This window comes from Aplysia californica, unplaced genomic scaffold (genome assembly GCF_000002075.1).
Source record: "Aplysia californica isolate F4 #8 unplaced genomic scaffold, AplCal3.0 scaffold00036, whole genome shotgun sequence".
NCBI lineage: Eukaryota > Metazoa > Mollusca > Gastropoda > Aplysiida > Aplysiidae > Aplysia > Aplysia californica.
In genome coordinates this window covers 2,017,133-2,034,845 of record NW_004797306.1, presented here as the reverse complement: position 1 = coordinate 2,034,845, position 17,713 = coordinate 2,017,133, and the positions used below count along the sequence as shown (strand labels likewise).

General features: G+C 38.7%; 2 protein-coding genes across 2 annotated transcripts in view; one reads left to right on the top strand and one right to left on the bottom strand.

Annotated features, from left to right (window-relative positions):
- The window catches only part of LOC101850394 (general transcription factor IIH subunit 4), a 14,452-nt gene extending 10,962 nt beyond the window's left edge, over positions 1–3,490 (bottom strand). Inside the window, exons 1-3 of the mRNA XM_005091840.3 lie at positions 3,122–3,490; positions 1,089–1,190; positions 145–276 (exon numbers count right to left, since the gene is read on the bottom strand). Of these exons, the coding sequence (XP_005091897.1) occupies positions 145–276; positions 1,089–1,190; positions 3,122–3,252 (365 nt within the window). The 5' untranslated portion in view covers positions 3,253–3,490. The remainder of the gene's footprint in view (positions 1–144; positions 277–1,088; positions 1,191–3,121) is intronic.
- A 182-nt stretch (positions 3,491–3,672) lies between these two features.
- LOC101850138 (xaa-Pro dipeptidase) overlaps positions 3,673–17,713 on the top strand; it is a gene marked incomplete at its 5' end in the record, with an annotated part of 21,050 nt that continues 7,009 nt past the window's right edge. The window contains 9 exon segments of the mRNA XM_005091839.3: positions 3,673–3,945; positions 4,177–4,360; positions 5,697–5,824; positions 8,702–8,765; positions 10,329–10,376; positions 11,032–11,093; positions 11,553–11,597; positions 12,790–12,865; positions 14,362–14,408. Of these exon segments, the coding sequence (XP_005091896.1) occupies positions 3,926–3,945; positions 4,177–4,360; positions 5,697–5,824; positions 8,702–8,765; positions 10,329–10,376; positions 11,032–11,093; positions 11,553–11,597; positions 12,790–12,865; positions 14,362–14,408 (674 nt within the window).

Sequence of the window (17,713 nt, the reverse complement as noted above, 5' to 3'; positions counted from 1 at the left end):
AGAGAGAGAGAGAGAGAGAGAGAGAGAGAGAGAGAAATAGAGAGACAAACACAGAGAAAGAGAGAGCAAAGAGAGCAGAGAGAGAATGAGAATGGGACATAGTAAACTGTCCCCGTTCAATGTATGTATAAAGCCATGACATACCCGCCTAGTAAAGCAGTGTGGAGATTCTTTCTGAACACATGATTCAGCAGCCATCCTGGCATACCCCCGGGCAACGGCTTTTCATACCAAACCCTCAACTCCATCAATGCTGCAGCAGCCTCCAACTGTTCTCTGAAAAAAAAGGTCATTTTTTGTTGTTGTTTTTTATGCTTACATCATCTCTCATACATTTTGGACTTTATAATATGTCTTTCATTTCATAAGTTCGCATTTTAGACTTAACATACAAAATCAATACAGTCGAAAATGTCTTAGACAGCCACCCTTGCCCGACAGAAAAGTGGCTGTCTTAGATAGGTGGCCTTCTTTAACAGTGTCATTATAATATATTTTTTTTTAATGCAAGGGAAGAAATGGGAAGTGGCCGTTCCTACAGGTGATTGTCTTATACAGGTGGCTGCTAAGAGCAGGTCTGGATGTATTTTGGACTTTATAAAAAGGTCTTTTACTCCATAAGCTTAAATTTCAGATTTTGCAAATTTAATTTAGATTCTTTAAAACAACTAAAAATAGGAAAAAATTGATAAAGAAGAATTGAAAAAACACAAATGTATCAAGATTAAACTGTTCACGGAAAACCATCCCCACAATATGAGAGTTATAAGAGGTAAGACTGAGAGAAGATGAACAAGACAGCAAGAGTTCAACGTGGTTCTTCGTTGCCTTGAAAAATGACTAGATCTTGACTTGATCTTGTTAAGAGAACAGAAACATCATATTTTCATACACTTTATTCAGTAACGCAGCTGACCAAATCTGTTAAGATATTAACACATGCAAAATATATGTCCTCGGCCAACTCATTGTCATTCGTGATACTGTAACTGTTGATTCACTTGCGGCATCTATTTTTTAAAACCAAGACATGATAATAAGCACAAATATAGGACACACAGTAGGACAATTTATGAAAGTAGACTCACTCCTGTGGGGCTGTACTCCATTGTCGCACCACAGCCTGAGCCACTGCCTGTTCCACAAACATGATGCGCATTACATAGTGACGAGATAGCTCCGGCAGATCCCTGAATAGGAAGAGTAATTCAAGTATAGACACAGATACAGGCAACAGACATTAATAATGATAACCTTCAATTTAACATTTTTGAATTTTATTCCCAATTACAAACTGAAAATGCACAGATTATTAATTAAAAAGTACCCTCCTCCTGGACTTGCAAGTCTTGTAAAGTACAAAACAAAAACAATTATAACAAATAACATCCACAAACCCCACACCCAACAAGTGTAGAGTCTTTGCCAGATGCCAATTAGTGGTATCAATTTTGATACCTCGAAATTTGTTTTTATGGCATTCTCCAGGTTTTGGCCCCAAGAGTATTGGAATATCGATACTGTCTTAAATACTCGGTATTGATGTTTTAATCTGAAAAAAAAGAGTGACTAGAGAGAGAGAGAGAGAGAAGAAGAGTGGCGAGAACTTCCGGGCAAAGCAAAACGGCAACCCATGTAGTTCGTCTCAATTCGAAAAGTGAAATAGCCGTAGCATAGATCTTTGTAGACGACCAAATTACTTTACTTTTATGCCATAATTTTTATGCTATTTAAAATACTGGAAAAGCTAGACATAGAGATGGAAAAGATAGAATCTAAGAATTATCAGAAATTTGTACTGGGACCAAAAGGCTGCTGAACGAATCAATGGAGAATACAGTGAATATATGCAGATTAGGCGAGGAGTGAGGCAAGGATGTGTGTATGTCACCAGACGTCTTTAACATGTACAATGAAACAATCCTTAGAAACATAGAAGAAAGTTGTTCAGGCCTCAAAGTAGCTTTTTTGAGAGCATCTGAGCAAAGGAATGAATGGAAAACCATGATCGCCGATGTCTGTCGCAGATCTGGCACTGGATGATGATTATGCCATAAAACATCATTTTTTTCTTTGTTTTTGTCAATTTGATCATCCACACCGATAGAACACAGTCGAACCTGCCTTAACGGAATCTCCCCGCTGCCCCCTTGATATATATATACTCCTCTTAATTACTTGTACATAACGGAAACCTGTCCAACGCGGAAACGAAAAAAAAAAATCCACTCCCTTCCGAGGATTTCACTTGTCTAAGACGGAAAATGCTTCGCCCGCTCAGCCCTGATTTGAAACTAAACTCGAAAATTTGGTTCCGCCGGATCTAAACTTAACATATGGCCGTGCCGCTGGGCGAGGAAGGGTAGTAGGGGTGCAATTTGGGGGTAGATGATATCCCATCATGTGAGCCCTGGGCGATGCAGATGGTCAGTGTAGTGTGGGTGTGAAATCTCATGACTGCCCGTAAGAGTGCTTGAGTAGCGAGCCACTACGGAAACTTTCATGGGTAGCCAGAATCCAGAAGTGTGAAATTAGATTGACTAATGCCTGCAGCCCTGATCGTACAGCCAGCCGAGAAAAAAGTTCCTCGAATCGTTGTTACAATATGATGGCAGTGAGGGGTGGCATTGGTGGGTGGAGCTACGCCACGGCTAAGAGTGGAAGCAAAGGAGATGTTCAAACGTTTCTGATTTTAACAGGTCAAACAGTGGTCCTATGAAAGGCAAGCACTGGTTGTAATTGGATAAGTAAGACTGACGCATGTCACATTATCAGATAGGATAGTAATTGAGAGGTGTGAAGTTTTGACCACTGCTTGCTGATCGGGTCAAGACTAAGTCTAGATCTAGTCAAGAGATCATTGATCCCAGCGCCTGGGTCCCCCTTTCCATCTCCCCCTAAAGTCCCCTGTCCAAGACGGAAAATGTCTAAGACGGAATTTTTTCTGGTTGCCTTGCAATTCCGTCTTACACAGGTCCGACTTCATTCAGAAATTAGGTAAAACAGGTCTTGTATTGTATGTTTGTTTGTGTTCCACACTGGGTGAGAACAGCCAAGAGGCCAAGGCTGGCAAGTCTCACCCAGGGTGAGGATAGCCACTACGCTAGTAATATGCACTCACCTAAAAACAGCCAGACAAGTCGCAGGGTGACAGTAAAGGTGATCTAAAACTGTAGGAGGTAGTGTCCGTAAAAAGGAATGCAAATCTTTGCAAGCAAGCTTTTTAGCTTTTGTAGCAATGGTAGTAGCCATTTTGTCTGACGGCCAGGTATGTTTACATTTAAAGAAACACGACAGTTGCTGTACACAACAAAAAGAAATCGAGACCTGAATTGATATTTGAAAAGAGGTAATAAAATGGGCACAGTATTTATGAATGAATTATTTGGTACAATTCTGAGACATTTATAAAGTTCGGTGAACGAGAAATAATCTCAGTTGCAAAATTTGCTGTTCCTGTTGGCTAATGTGAAACTCTTAAGAGGCAGGTCAATTGGAATTTAGCATTCACATAGATTACAGTTTGTAACATGAAGAAATATTTCACAGAGGCAATCGCAGATCATGTGATACTTTTCACGTGACCATCCAGAATACTGAGGTTTTCAGTCACACGATTCGTGTTTCTTTTCTCGCGAAAGGGGGTTCCAAGAAACTAGATCTAGCTAGATCTTTTTTTTTACTGTCTGCTGAGATCCATACAGAGACCAAGACGGTGCATTCCTCTGTCACAGGGATCACGACCAAGACACTCCTGGCTGAGCTCTACATTAGATATACTCTACGAAACTGCAGTGTCAAGCATTCGCTAACGATTAAAATTTTGAAAGCAGTTTCATTTGTAATTTGTCTTTTTCTGGACACACCCCCACACAGCAAACAAGTTTTCCGAAGTCAGCGCTACAGTTAAAATCCCAAACTGAAGATGGCTTCAGGCAAAGCAGAGTAAGATTTTTAAAAGAATTAGATCTAAGATCTAGATTTAGATGTAGAGAATCTAGTAGTGTTGTATTTTGAGATTTGTTTTTTTGTCACCTGAGATTTCCAAGGTGATCACTTTCTTTTGTTTTTTAAATTGAAATTCAGCTGTTTCATTGTGAGGGCAAAGTTCAAGATAGAAGTATCAAGGGAAGGTTTTAAAACTTATTTGCTTTGTATGTCATTTGTTCTTCTCAGACCAGCATTTTGCAGAGGGGATCATACTCTGAAAGTTCCAATGGAGTTGTTCCAGCAGAATCGTCAGAGACTGTGTGAACGGCTTCGAGCCAACAAGAACATTCCTAAAGGTGCTATCGTCGTGCTCCAGAGTGGAGTCTCAGAGACTCGCAACGACTCAGACAATGAGCCCCTCTTTAGACAGGTGACTTCCCCTGTGACTCTGCAACGGGAGGAGTTCCGTAGAGGGCTGGCACTTTCTGTGACAAGTTCCACAGCAAACTATAACAAGAGTTAGGGTTAAGTAATTAATACCTCACTCAAAATATCCCCTCTTTTGTGTGTTATTGGTCGGCCGGCCCTCTGCGGAACTACTTTCTCCGTAAAACTATGCTTTGTCAACCATTATAAAAAGATAATTTACAGTCTTTTTCATAATATTACAAACTGAGGTGTTAAAAAGAGTTATTTTAATATGACTGGACTAAAGTGTATGCTTTTGAACAACTTCTTTACCCTTATCTTTTTCTTTGATTTAGAGAGCAAAGGATTTGCATAATTTGGTGCTCCTTTCAGTTGATGGGAGAAGATACCAGTAACTCTCATTTAAAATTTGGTTCTCACTGTTTTGAATATTGTTGTAAGTAATGTTGGTGCTGTGTCATCAGAAGACAATTTTGCGTACACAGCTGAAAGAGTGTGAGGATTAAAAGAGTGAAAGCACAGTGGAATTCAGTTATAACAAGAGGAAAGGGACTGGTGTGAAATATCCGTTTTTATGGCAGGATTCTCATTATAAGGGATCCAGATAAATTCAAGGGAAATAATAAAGTATAAAGTCGGCCTTATCTATGAGTTTGATGTTCTGTTTATTTCTTTTTGTATCTCTCGTGATGATGATTTTGTTCATCATGACCTCAAGGTCTTACTTGATTAAAAATCTAATCCGGCTTTCTCTAGTGCTAGCGATGTTGACATCTCAGCTTTGGCGATCAGAAAGAAAGGGCTCGAGGCTATCTCGCCCGCTGTGTTGTCCCCCACCCCACCATGCCCTGTTTTGTGTTCCGTCTGCTTGCACACAAGGGTACACACCACACCCTGCCCATGTCACACATCGCTCCATACATCACAGCACTGTGACCTTTCCATCCCCGCGTCGGAAAAGTGAGAGGCGTGGTAGGCCTAGTTCTAGACTTGGCTGGTCTATTGAACAATGAGAGTATGGTTAAATTTTGTCTGTGTGCCTGTATTTATGCTTGTTAATGTAAAGTTGTAGTGCTTTGATTTCAATTTTTGTCATAGTGGGCAGATGGTCACATACTTCTTGTGATACAGCAGAATTTTCTTATAATATCGGCTGCTGCTGTAAAATTATCCTTTTGTCGTCTTGTTCAGTCAGATGAGTACTCTCTAGTCCTTTGCTTATTTCCCCTTAGCAAATGCTTGGGTACGCATTTAAGATTTATTGGTATTTTCTATCTCTTGATAGACTTGAGTTGATAAAAAAACTTTCTCACTTTGGCACTGTGTATGTATTTCAGGAGTCGTACTTTCACTGGACATTTGGCGTTGAAGAGCCAGATTTTTATGGGGCTGTGGAAGTGGACACTGGCAGGTCCATCCTGTTTCCTCCAAACCTCCCAGATGCTTATGCTGTCTGGATGGGCAGGTATGGTTATGGTTTAAGTCACTTTCAGCGGAGAAAGGTTATTAGCTGTTCAGCTTTTAAACTCTTTCTCTACCAGGGGATGTGTTTTCACCTGGACCGGGCCCTGCCTGTGACCTACTTTCTGATTCTGCCTATCGTTCTATCGTTGGACAAATAAAGATTTTTAGTTCAATTTTCAATATTAGCCACATGTATTATATGAAAATAAAGGGGAAATAATTACCTTTCTCAACTTGTTTCTAAAAATAATCATTCTTCAGCCTGAGATTTCAGATTCTATTATTACTAAAGTAGGTGTGGTTTTGAAGCAGGAAGTGGCGTGTCATGAAGCACGGCTCGCGGTAGTGAAAGTGAAAGAGTTATGTTTTTAGTTTTTGTAAAAGTTTTTCGGTACTTACAACACAAATAGGTCATACAAGTGACGAAGATTAGAGGTGTTACTAGAGAGTGATATCAATAGAAAAGAAGATAGATGTTTTATAGGACAGAAGGAGATAACCGCACCAGAGCACCTGCCAACCACACCAGAGCACCTGCCAACCACCCACTGTACAATTTTGATAGTACCAGTAGTAGTCTACAAAAGGAAATGCTGTGTAAACTAAACTACTCACACAAACCAAAACTCATAAATATGCTTTTGGGGAGTTAAACCAAGGTTGCCTGCATGAATCAGTATAAGTTTAGATTCATATACTGTGTTTTTGAAAACATAAAATCACAAAGGAGTAATGTTTATGCTTCTGTTTTTACCAGGAGATGTGAAAGCTTGAAATTAGATGAAGTAATATTCTCCTTTACACAGACTATATTTGTTTTTCCAAATCAGCCAACAATGTGTGGAGTTTGCTTAAACTGAACATAGTTTTGAAATCTGAAAACTGTGGTAAATCCAAAAGAAAATAGACTCCCTGATTTTTTTCTTCACTATTTGAGCATTCTCTCCAAAGAGAAAACATGGATAAACGGAAGAAAATCCAGCAATACTCCTGATTTCAGTTTATGAGGACTCCACTGTATTTCAATGTTTGTTGAACAACACAGCTGTAGGGGACATCATTTTGATTCAGCCTTCAATGAAGCCGAAACAAAAGCTCTGCATTTACTCGATAGACTTCAATAGAGAGTCTTCTCTTTTCTTGTTGTATGTTTTAGTAGGCCCATATGAAAGCCAAAACCTTGCAGGTAGGATTTTGGCTTTTTTTCATATAAACATTAATATTCAGATCATTTCTATAGTGCCGACTTCTGTACAACACTGCTCTAGGCGCTTTACAATACCTTCATCGTTACAAAGTCATGGGTCTCAAAATTCCGATTTCCGCTACCGCCATGTCCTCCGCTAAACTTCGCAACTGCGAAAGCGGGTCAATCAGAAAAAGAGTTGCTGTGAGCAGAGTGACTGCCAGGCCTCAGAAATTACCCGGAAATTTGAAAAAAAAAAATCGCCGAGACGCGGGAAAGTACATAAAAGATCTCAAATATAATTTGAAAAACAAATCCCATAACGTCTTTAAGTTCAGTTTTGCCGGTCGCGATTGTGATGTTAATTCGGCTTTTCCTGGTGTGAGAGTACGTTTCACGCGAACAGGCAGCTATGGCGGCAAGCGGAATTGTATGTGACACGGAGGCTCGACCGGAAAACCAAGATCTCAGAAATTAAATAGTCAGTAAAAGTCTGAATACGCAACATTTATAGCATGCAGGTTCTGCATTACAAACGTGGTGTCGCCATGAAAATAATGTTCATCATTGTGCTGTCGCTTGTGGGGGGAAAAAAAAGAAAAGAAAGTTATACAAGCGTCTTGTCGGGCTCGTCATTGTGACTGGTCAATGAACCTGCGCACGTTCTGAGCGCTGTGAAGTACAGGACTCCGGAATGGGGGGAGATTCTTGATTTTTAATTTAAAAAAGATACACTCGGGGATAGGGGGAGGGCTGGACGCAACACCAGAGGACAAAAAAAGAAAAGAAATTGGAAGCAAATTTTAATATTTAGAATTTTGATTACTACTACAGCTCTCTGCAAAGTAAAGTCATTACTACTTGTAAGCGTGTTAATGAACTTAGTGCACGGGCCTAAGTGTTCGCGTTTCATTGGATGGGTGACAGTAAATTATGTCTCTATATTTAATCTTTTTGTTCAAGATTCGCAGGTTTTCAGTGTCACTGTATCTTGCCCTCCCACAGTTCTTACACCTCTCACACTGAATAGGTTTACTTGAGCTATTCAAGTTATTACTCTACTTTGAGTTTGAGCATTAATTTTGTCTTTCACGTTTATTATATGAATCATTACACCCAGACTTGTTCATGACAGTCGATATTCTGGTTTTAGGCCTTTTCCCAGGCTCAAAACAAGATTCATTTTTATATAGTTTATATAGGCGAATATGATGAAGGTAAAATATAAATGTCACACAAGACCACAGTGCGCCTCCACTTTCTGTATGTAATCAAGATTGTAAATATTTGGTAAGTGACCCTTACTTGAAATTATCTTGCAAACCCTCAAACTGGTATGAAATAACCTTGCTTTGATAAATTGATGGTTTTTATTTCAACATTCTAGGGTCCAACAGTATAATAATAGTGGGTGTCTCCCGAAAATGGGCTTCTGTCGCGATCACGCGGAAAGTTCCTCCTTTTTAAAAATTCTGAGTTGAGACCCATGAAAATGCAAGTGAATGAACGTGCATACGTGCACTCTTTAGATTAACGTTAACACATACGCAGACGTACATTTTATCACTACAAAATCATATGATCACAGGACAATCAATGACAATATGCACTTCACATTATGAACAAGTTGGGGAAAAGTTATACTCTTTGTCTGGTTTGTATTAAAATTATGGCTTTTTCTCTTCCTCACAGGCTCTTGACAAGGGACGACTTCAAACGACTGTACGCTGTGGATGAGGTGGTCTTTTCTGACAAGGTGAGGCCTTCAGTTTTATTTGTCTCCAAGTGCTTTTGTCTTATGTTAATTTTGTTCTTCATTGTTCTCTTGTCCAGTGGCAGAAAAAAAATGAGAAGCATCGTGGTGAAATCAGGCGCTCTTCAAAATAATGAAATCGAAGAAACCAGTATTTTTTTCAATGGTTTGGCAAGTTTTATCCAATTTTTGCTTTTTGACACAAAATGTTTTACGTCCATTAAGAAAACCCATTTATGTGTGTATTTTACTGAAAAATGTTGATTAAAGGCACACATAATGTAAGTTTTCAGTTTCCATGGACTTTCAAGTTATGGAAATCCCCAAACTTTGGCTGCCGTTTTCTTGCTAATTTTAGCTCTGAAACCAACGACCCCCACCTCCTTCAATCGCAAGTGTCTCAACCTCTTTTCAAGATAGATGGGCATTTTTTTCATTGAAAGCAAGGCAAATGAACATGCTTTATGATGATACCAATAACTCCAAATGCTCCAAAATTGACAAGCACACTGATTCCACAGCATCATGACACAAATATTTCTGACTGATATTATTCTTCCTTGTTTTGTCATCAAAGGTACTATTATCCTGGAATGCATGGCATACAAATTTAGGACCAGCTTTTTAATTCTGTGAAGTTTTCGTAAGAATTGCATAAATATTTTTTTATATTGCGTTGTTTTTCACTTTCTATAAAATCATTCTTGTCATATGTCATGGTGAAATCAGGCGCTCGTCGAAACAATGAAGTCAAAGTAACAGGCGTTTGTCTGGTGGTCTGGCAATTTTAAAAAAATTTTCTTTGTTAGGGGTCAACACCTTACATCCATTTAAAGACATATATATTCCTTTTGTGGATTTTACTGAACAAAGACATAATGAATTGAAATTTGCAGTTTCTATGGAAGTCACCAAACTTTGTGGCGGTCATTTTTTTCACTAATTTTATTTTTCGTCTGACACCAAGCGACACCCTCATCGTTCAATCACAAATATCTCGACTTCTATTCAATATGGATGAGTAAATTGTTTGTCAAAATCAAGGCCAATGAACAAGCTTTAAAATGATACCAATAACTCCATATGTCCAAAAAATTGTTGAGCGCCTGATTCCACCGTGTTGTGACACATTTCTTATAAGCGACATAATAGATTTTGGAGAATTTATATTTTTCCCAAATTATTCCTTCTCTGTTGATGTTGTTCCAAGCCTTAAGATGGGATCCACAAGAAAAGAGAAAGAGAGGAAGGCGTAAAAGTACTTGAAGGAGGGACTAAGATTCGGACCTAATGGAGATGGGATACAGCTGGACGGAGGTGGAGACTATATCCCAGGACAGAAGTAGATGGAGAGCCCTTGTTGGTGGCTGTTACGGGGTGAGGAAGAGTGATGATGGTGATGATTGATGTTACTGGTACATAAAGGCTTTTATTTAATGATTATTTATGGTAATCTGAAATTTTCCAAGTGATTCAGACGCTTGATGATCTTGTAATTGTTGAGATCAGTATGTGTTGAGTAAAACTTAATGATGTTTCTTATCTGTGTCTCTTTCCACTCTACAGATGGCTGAGGCTTTGAAGGAGAAAAGTCCTTCTGTTTTGTTGACTTTGGTAAGTTGCGGAGTGTGTACTTGTTCTGTTATCTGTGTGAATGTGCATGGGTCTCTGTGTTTATATGCTTTGCTTGTTATCTGCTGACTTAATGCTTGTGGCTGGTCATAAATGTTGCCGTCGGCGGTTGACGGATGCTCTGGTGTGGTTTGCTCCTTCTTTCGTATTAAACATCTATCGTCTTTATCTCCCCTCCTTCTTTTTTGTATTTGTTACTCCTTTGTAAGACCTCTAATCTTCAGTGCTTATATGTACTTATTGTGTTGCAAGTGCTGTAAAACTTTTACGAAAAAAATACCAAATGTTGCCTTTCTTTCTTTCTTTCTTTTTCTTCCATTCATTCTTTCTTTCTTTCTAAACAAGTTTCTTTTTTTTCTTCTCTGTGACGCTTTTATGTGTAATTAAGTATGCATATTTTTATAAAGCCTTTCTTTCTTTCTTTCTTTCTCCCTTTACATTGTCTCTGTATTCTTTTTTCTTAATTTTTAATTATAGTAATAAGTAAATGACCATCAATCAGGAATTTGTAACATAATCCCTTTCCCAACCCCTCGACCAAAACAAAGAAACAGACAAATAAACAGACAAACCAAAGCAACAACAGACACAAATACTTATATTATATTTCTAAATGTCTGATGTTTTACCTTGACAGTATGGCCTGAACACTGACAGCGGCAAGTACAGTCGGGAGGCTGTGTTTGAAGGCATTGCCAAGTGAGTAAGGATGAGGACAGGCTCGGATGTCACTGCTGTTTTGTTCTCAGTGCTTTTGTTCAGTGTTTATAGATTTCTCTATCACTGTTCTGAGACGATTTAAAAGAGATAAGGTCCTGGTCGTTTATTTGAAACTAATTGTTGTATGCATTTGCTTTAAGATCTGAAAGGAAAGTTAACTAGACACATTCTATGTTTTATTGTTTATTAAATTCTTAGGTTTGGCGCTCATATGACCATATGCAGTTGCGAGCGCCGTAAAACCCTCTACTATAAAATTTTTAAAAAAATTCTTAGGTATCTGTCTTTTATGTATGGGGGGAGGGGGGGGCAATGTTGAAAGCTGGGCTATTTAAGAATTATTGTTAGCATGTGTCTACTTTGACTTTGCTTTGTACTCTCTTTTGAAGGCTTAATACTTGACACTGGATTGCTAGTCTGTGTTGTTTTTCATTTCAGTTTCACGGTCAATAATGAATGGTTGCACCCGGACATCACCGAATGGTGAGTGTGTTGAACAAATGTTTGTCAGAGAATTAAACTGTACAACCTTCCAGGGATGCAGATGATAATAATATAATGATTTGAAGTGGATTTGGCATTTTTTGTTGTCTTGATGGAAAGATCAAAAGATCTAGGACAGAAGCAGTCATCAAATGATTATATTTTGAAAGGCATTGTAATGTGATATTTGATTTTGATTTTGCTTTCAACTGTTTATCTTGTATGGTATTACTCTATTATAACCTATTTTATCAAGTTACTTCAGTCCTTATCTTCCTTATCTCCACCTCTCCTTTTTTGTGTTTTGTTACTCTGTTGTAATGCCTCTAATCTTTGGCACTTATATAACCCTCTTGTTTTGCAAGTGTCTTAAAACTCATGCTAACACAAGATACTTCAGATAATTGTAGATGGCGGTTGAAGGGCTTTTTTCATTTGCATAATGAAGCTTCTTATAGTTTTCTGTTTGTCATTTATTACTTGTGGTCTATGTTTAGGCTTGTGTCTGTGGTGTTACGGTTAGGCACTGCTATATCTTCAACCAGAAGACCTAAGAATGATTCCTTCTGTGGAGAGAATATTTATTGAGTATCTTGGTCTTTCTGGTGAGACGTATCCTTCTCAGCCCGAGTTGGCCTTGACAGACAGGGTCGAAGCCTGCCTCCGAAATGGTCTGTGTTGGGAGTTGGGACATTTAGAAAAACAAAGATTTGTCTTAGTTATGATTACTTTGGGGATATCGTCATTGCAGTTTTGCTGTCCACGTATGGAACAAACTTTGAAAACTCTGATCTTAAGACATTTGACCAAAGCACAATTTTAAAAATCGGCTCTCACATTTTATTTTGCATCAATAGTTCATGACGACTTAAATTCTAAAAGTCAATATTAGACGAATACAAAAGGTTTTTTTACATTTTCTGGAAAGTATCTGAATGGTTCATACGTGGATAGTGAAATGCACTAACAATATGTTGATCATCTATTTCCACAAATAATGTGATCGCTTTAGGTTTTAAAAATCTTTTTGGCAGTACTACAACTGAGATATTGTCCCTCTTCAATGCTTCTCATAAAAGTTCAGGTTCCCTCTGTCTCTGTTTCAATATTTTATTTTCTCTCCCCCTCTCCCACCCCCTTCTCTTTTATTCCGTACACTCATCAACTTATACCATCTTCCTTTTCTCACCAGCCGTGTGTTCAAGACTGACCTTGAGCTTCAATTGCTGCGATACTGCAACCGCATCAGCAGTGAGGCTCACATTGCGGTAAACTTGTTCCTTATTATAATGTCTCAAAACAATAATCCTTGATAAAAAGTTGTTTCACTGGCGATTCTCCAAAACAACGTTGGGATAAGCATGTACTACCCGAGTTGTTATTGGACCCCAAATTTCTTCACTTCGTAACTCCAGCAAGCCGCTCCCCTCAGTCCACGGTCAGAACCGCTGTGCCGGTGAGCCGCTGGCAGGGGCTTGGACACACTTCCTTTACGATGACTTTTGTGTCAAATTAGTTTTTGGCTATTGCTGAAAACAGGTCTCTTTTATAAAAAGTTAATTCATTAGATGAAGTACTATTGAATTGGGTTCACTTGTTTGGATTTAATGACCAATTTAGTGACGTATGTCACTATCAATTTTAGATTTCGTACCAAAAGAGGGCCCTAGCATAGTGGGTTTAGCCCTGTTGAAGATAAAGAGTTAAAGGCGTTTGCAGCACAGGTAATCACAAATTTGACCAATATTTGTCATTTTGAGGTTTGAATCCTTAATATTTCTCCTCTTTGCTGGCATGTTTCCTCTCTACAGTAGGACAAGTTAGGGGACCAAATGCTAAGTGTGTAGTAGAGATGGAAACTTTAGTGAACAACCTACACTATAATCAACTGTGAAATGATCAAGTGCTGATTTTTTCTGATATATCTGGAGTACCTGGAACCTCAGGTGTTCACGCTGTTAAAATCCTGTTGTAGTGATATATCATCGCTTTTGCTAAAAAAAACATGATGAACTCCATTTAACTGCTTTTTGCACAGAAAAGAAAGAGAACCATTGGAGTTACTAATATTTTGTTGTTGCAATATCAGTATATATGGGATGTTTATATTGTGTTCATTAGCTACAATGAATCTACTTTGTAAATGTAGCCCCCTCTATCACTGTGCTTTCATGGGCTGATATAGGTTGGTAAATAAAATACAAATTCTTATTGATGCCCATGTCAAGATTGGTTACCATGACAGGTACATTGCGTGCACTCTTTCAGTCGTTGACTTCTTTATCAGTAAGTCTGATCTCACTAACCGCTTTGCTAATAGAGCTTTGCCCTGGACAACTTAAATTAAAAGGTCTCAGCTTCTCCTCCTCTTCTACCCCCCCCCCCCCCCCCCCCCACGCCCAACCACCTCTAGAAATTAAAGTAAAAGTAAAGTTGTTCCCACGTCCGATCCAGACATTGGGGATTGCCTTGTTAGTGAGACTACTTCCTGGGCCTTCAGCATATTGTGGTAGGGTGGCCTTTTCCTTTCCACGCCGCCTTCACTTCCCCGACTCGAAGTCAGGAACTCATTATTGCTGTGTGGGCAGGAGGGATTGAAAAAAATATCTGTGTCCAAACCGAGGCTTGAACCCGGACTTTCCACTTAAGAGACGAGTGCACTAACCGCTCCACCACCACACTCTAGAAACTACATATCTATAATTTTAGTTATATTCCTATATGTAATAGCGTGTCCTTTCTTGGCCTTCACTTTCCTTGCCAGGTGATGAAAGCTGTACGCCCAGAAATGTTTGAATACCAAGCGGAGAGGTAAGCACCACTCTAGCATACCTGTAGGTTGTCCTACATGGTAGATTCCTTCTCTACTTCTGAGAATTACTGTCATGATCGGACCTTTGGCTTCATGAATTACTCAAATAATTGTGCAATCACTTCCTAGAATTACTTAAATAAATGGGAAATCACTTCCAATAATTATTTAGATAATTGGGAAATCACTTCCAAGAATAATTCAAATAATTGGGAAATCACTTACAAGAATTACTCAAACGTTGTGCAATCACTTCCAAGAATTGCTTAAATAATTGGGAAATCGCTTCCAAGAATTACTCAAACGTTGTGCAATCACTTCCAAGAATTGCTTAAATACATGGGAAATCACTTTCAAGAATCACTTAAATAATTGGGAAATCACTTCCAAGTATTACTGATACAATTGGACAACCAGTTCCCAAAACTACTATTATGATTTAGGCCTTGCTTACAAGAATTACTGTGATCATGAGACCATTGCTTCCATTTACTAATTCATTTATGCTGTGGAGCATGAATGTGTGCTTATTATTATTATTTGTTACTATTATTTTATTGTTATTATTGTCATGTTTATTATTATTATCATCATCACCATCATTATTATTGTTAATGTTTTTGTGGATGCATACGCTCTTGTCTTAAGAAAAGTTTCTCTACACAAACTACAAATACAAGCATTGTAAAAGCTGTACTCTTTGAGTAGACAGCACTGTCCTAGTCAAATGTGTCGCAGTGTGGTGGAGTTGGATGCTCATCCATTTTTGGACATATGGAGTTGTTGCTATTATATTAAAGCTTGTTAATTTTCTTGAATCTGGCGAAAAAATATTGATCTTTCTTGCGTAGAAGTTTGGATATGTGTGATTTAAGAGGGGGGGGGGGTACCTTTTGACAGATGAAATCTGTGAGAAAATCGTCTTCAAAGCTGGATACTCATACTTGGGCAACCAGATAACTTAGTTTTTGGCTTTTAACAACATTAATCAGTAAAATTCACTTGAAAACATGTTTTTTAATGGATGGAGATGACTTCTGTGAAAAAAAATAATAAATTGCCCAACAGTTGGGAAAATGCTTATTTTTCCTTTCCCTAAAATTTGATGGGCGCCAGATTCCATTGCAATGACCCACATGAACTCATACTGTATGTCTTTAGACCACTGAAACAGATGATAGTGACAGCTTCGATGGAGCTCTTCAATCTGTACCATGGAAGTGTTACTTTAGATTTATAAACAAATTGTAATGATGGATTATCTTCCCCTCTACCATCTGACCCTTATCTTGTGTCTTTTTCCTGGGGGTTGGTCCTACTTGTTTTCTGTCATTCAGCTGTCATGGTCTATCTATCTTGCATTTTTTCCTGCATTGAGTAGTCATTCCTCTGTCAATATGCTTCTCTTAACTCAAACTTTTCTTGTCTTTTTGAAGATTTGTTTATTGAAAATCTTTTTAAAAAAATAAAAGCTTAAGTTCTTATTATGATTGATGATAGTAGAACTAGATTTTGTGTAGGACTCTGAGGTAGCAATTTGATAAGTCATCTTCAGACTTGTCATGTCTCTCCATACTGCAATGTTGCCCCCCCCCTCCCCTTCCCTTTTTGCTCAAACCCTTACTGCCTGCTAACCCTTACTTCTGAAATCAAAGTCAAATACGCTTGAACTGATGCTGATGGAACTGCAGCTCTTTGCTATTTTGAGCCAGTTTTTTTTTCTTTTTGGTCTACTTTGAGCTTGTAAAGTTTTTCATGATGTTGGAAGCGTTTGACTTTTTCTAGAATATAAATTGTTCTGAGGTCTACTTTTGCTGTCGTCAACCTGCCACCTTTTCCATGCATGTACATAATTCTGAAAGAATTTCCCTAAATAGATAAAAAGTGTGGGGAATTTATCAAGACTCCTATTTTTTATTTTAATTTAAACTATGCCAATATATTCTAGCATTTACATAGCAAAATCGACGGAGCTCAGAAATCTTTTTCTTAGGTACAAATTGTATGTATTTTTTTAGAACACAAGTAATATACATGTATTATACAAAATTCGGGGCCTGAAAATCTGTTTGCTATGTGCGTGCTAGACTGTATGTTGTTAACACTGTGCAAATATTTGAGACTTTCAATAAGTCTTGAAATGTCCAACAATTTGATTTAGTTTTTGCTGAGATAAGATCATACTTTAAGTTCTTATGATTTTTTAAAGTTGTTTTTTAGTTTTTGTCTCCTCTGCTGGATTTTGCAAATGTTGCTCTAAGGCCACTTGACATTCTAAACAGTTTTATCATATATCCAAGGGTTTGAAAAAAATAAAATTTGTATAACAGATTCATAGTGTTTTGTAAGAAATGAAACATATTGGTTTAATGGACACGAGGAATGGAATTGGGGCAGCTTGTGCTTATATGGATAAATAGTGAATTTTTTTTAAATTAAAAAAATGCTTCATTTCATCCAAAGTTGTGGTAAATTTGGTAGTTAACTTTCTCGAAAAGTCTTTCAATGTGAAGTGTGCCGTTTTGACAATTGTAGAGATCAAACTATATTTTTTTAGGGGAACTTAGTTTTTGTTTCTTTTTAAAGTAAAAAAAATATATTTTTTCCTGCTTTGCTTTTGCTTTACTGGGTGAAAAAGATTTTCATGTGATCTCTTTCTGCTAGCCATTTGCCATTTTAAGCTTGATCTGCTTCACATGTTCATGCTTTTTTTTTCAATTTCTCTCTTTCCTCTCCTGTCCCCCTCTCTGCCCTCTTCTGTATCCTCTCTGCTCCCCCCCCCCCCCCACCCCTTAACATCCATTGACCCCTCTTTCCCGACTCCCTGATCCATCCCTTCTCCCTACCATCCTCCTCCTTCCCTTCTCCCTACCATCCTCCTCCTTCCCTTCTAACTTCTCCTTCTCCCCATCCCTTCCCTCCCACCCTCTTCCTGTCTCTTGTCCCCTCTCCACTCCTACCCCAACTCCCTGCCCTAATCCTCTAACTCCACCCCTGCCCCTGCTCCTCTCCCTACCCCACTCCACTCCATTCCACCCCCTTCCCACCCCTCCACTCTCTCTCTCTCTCTCTCTCTCTCTCTCTCTCTCTCTCTCTCTCTCTCTCCCTCTTCCTCTCCCTCTAACACACATCAACTCTTTCAGACGTCCCCAACTTCCATGGAGAATCAGCAGACGACATACCGGCCAGTTCCCGCGCAAACCGGGGACAGAAGACATCCGCGGCCAGGTGGCGCCAAAGCCATCAAGGAGGAGAGAACTGGCGACTGCGGCAAGAACAAACACGGGCCTCACTTACCTCCCTG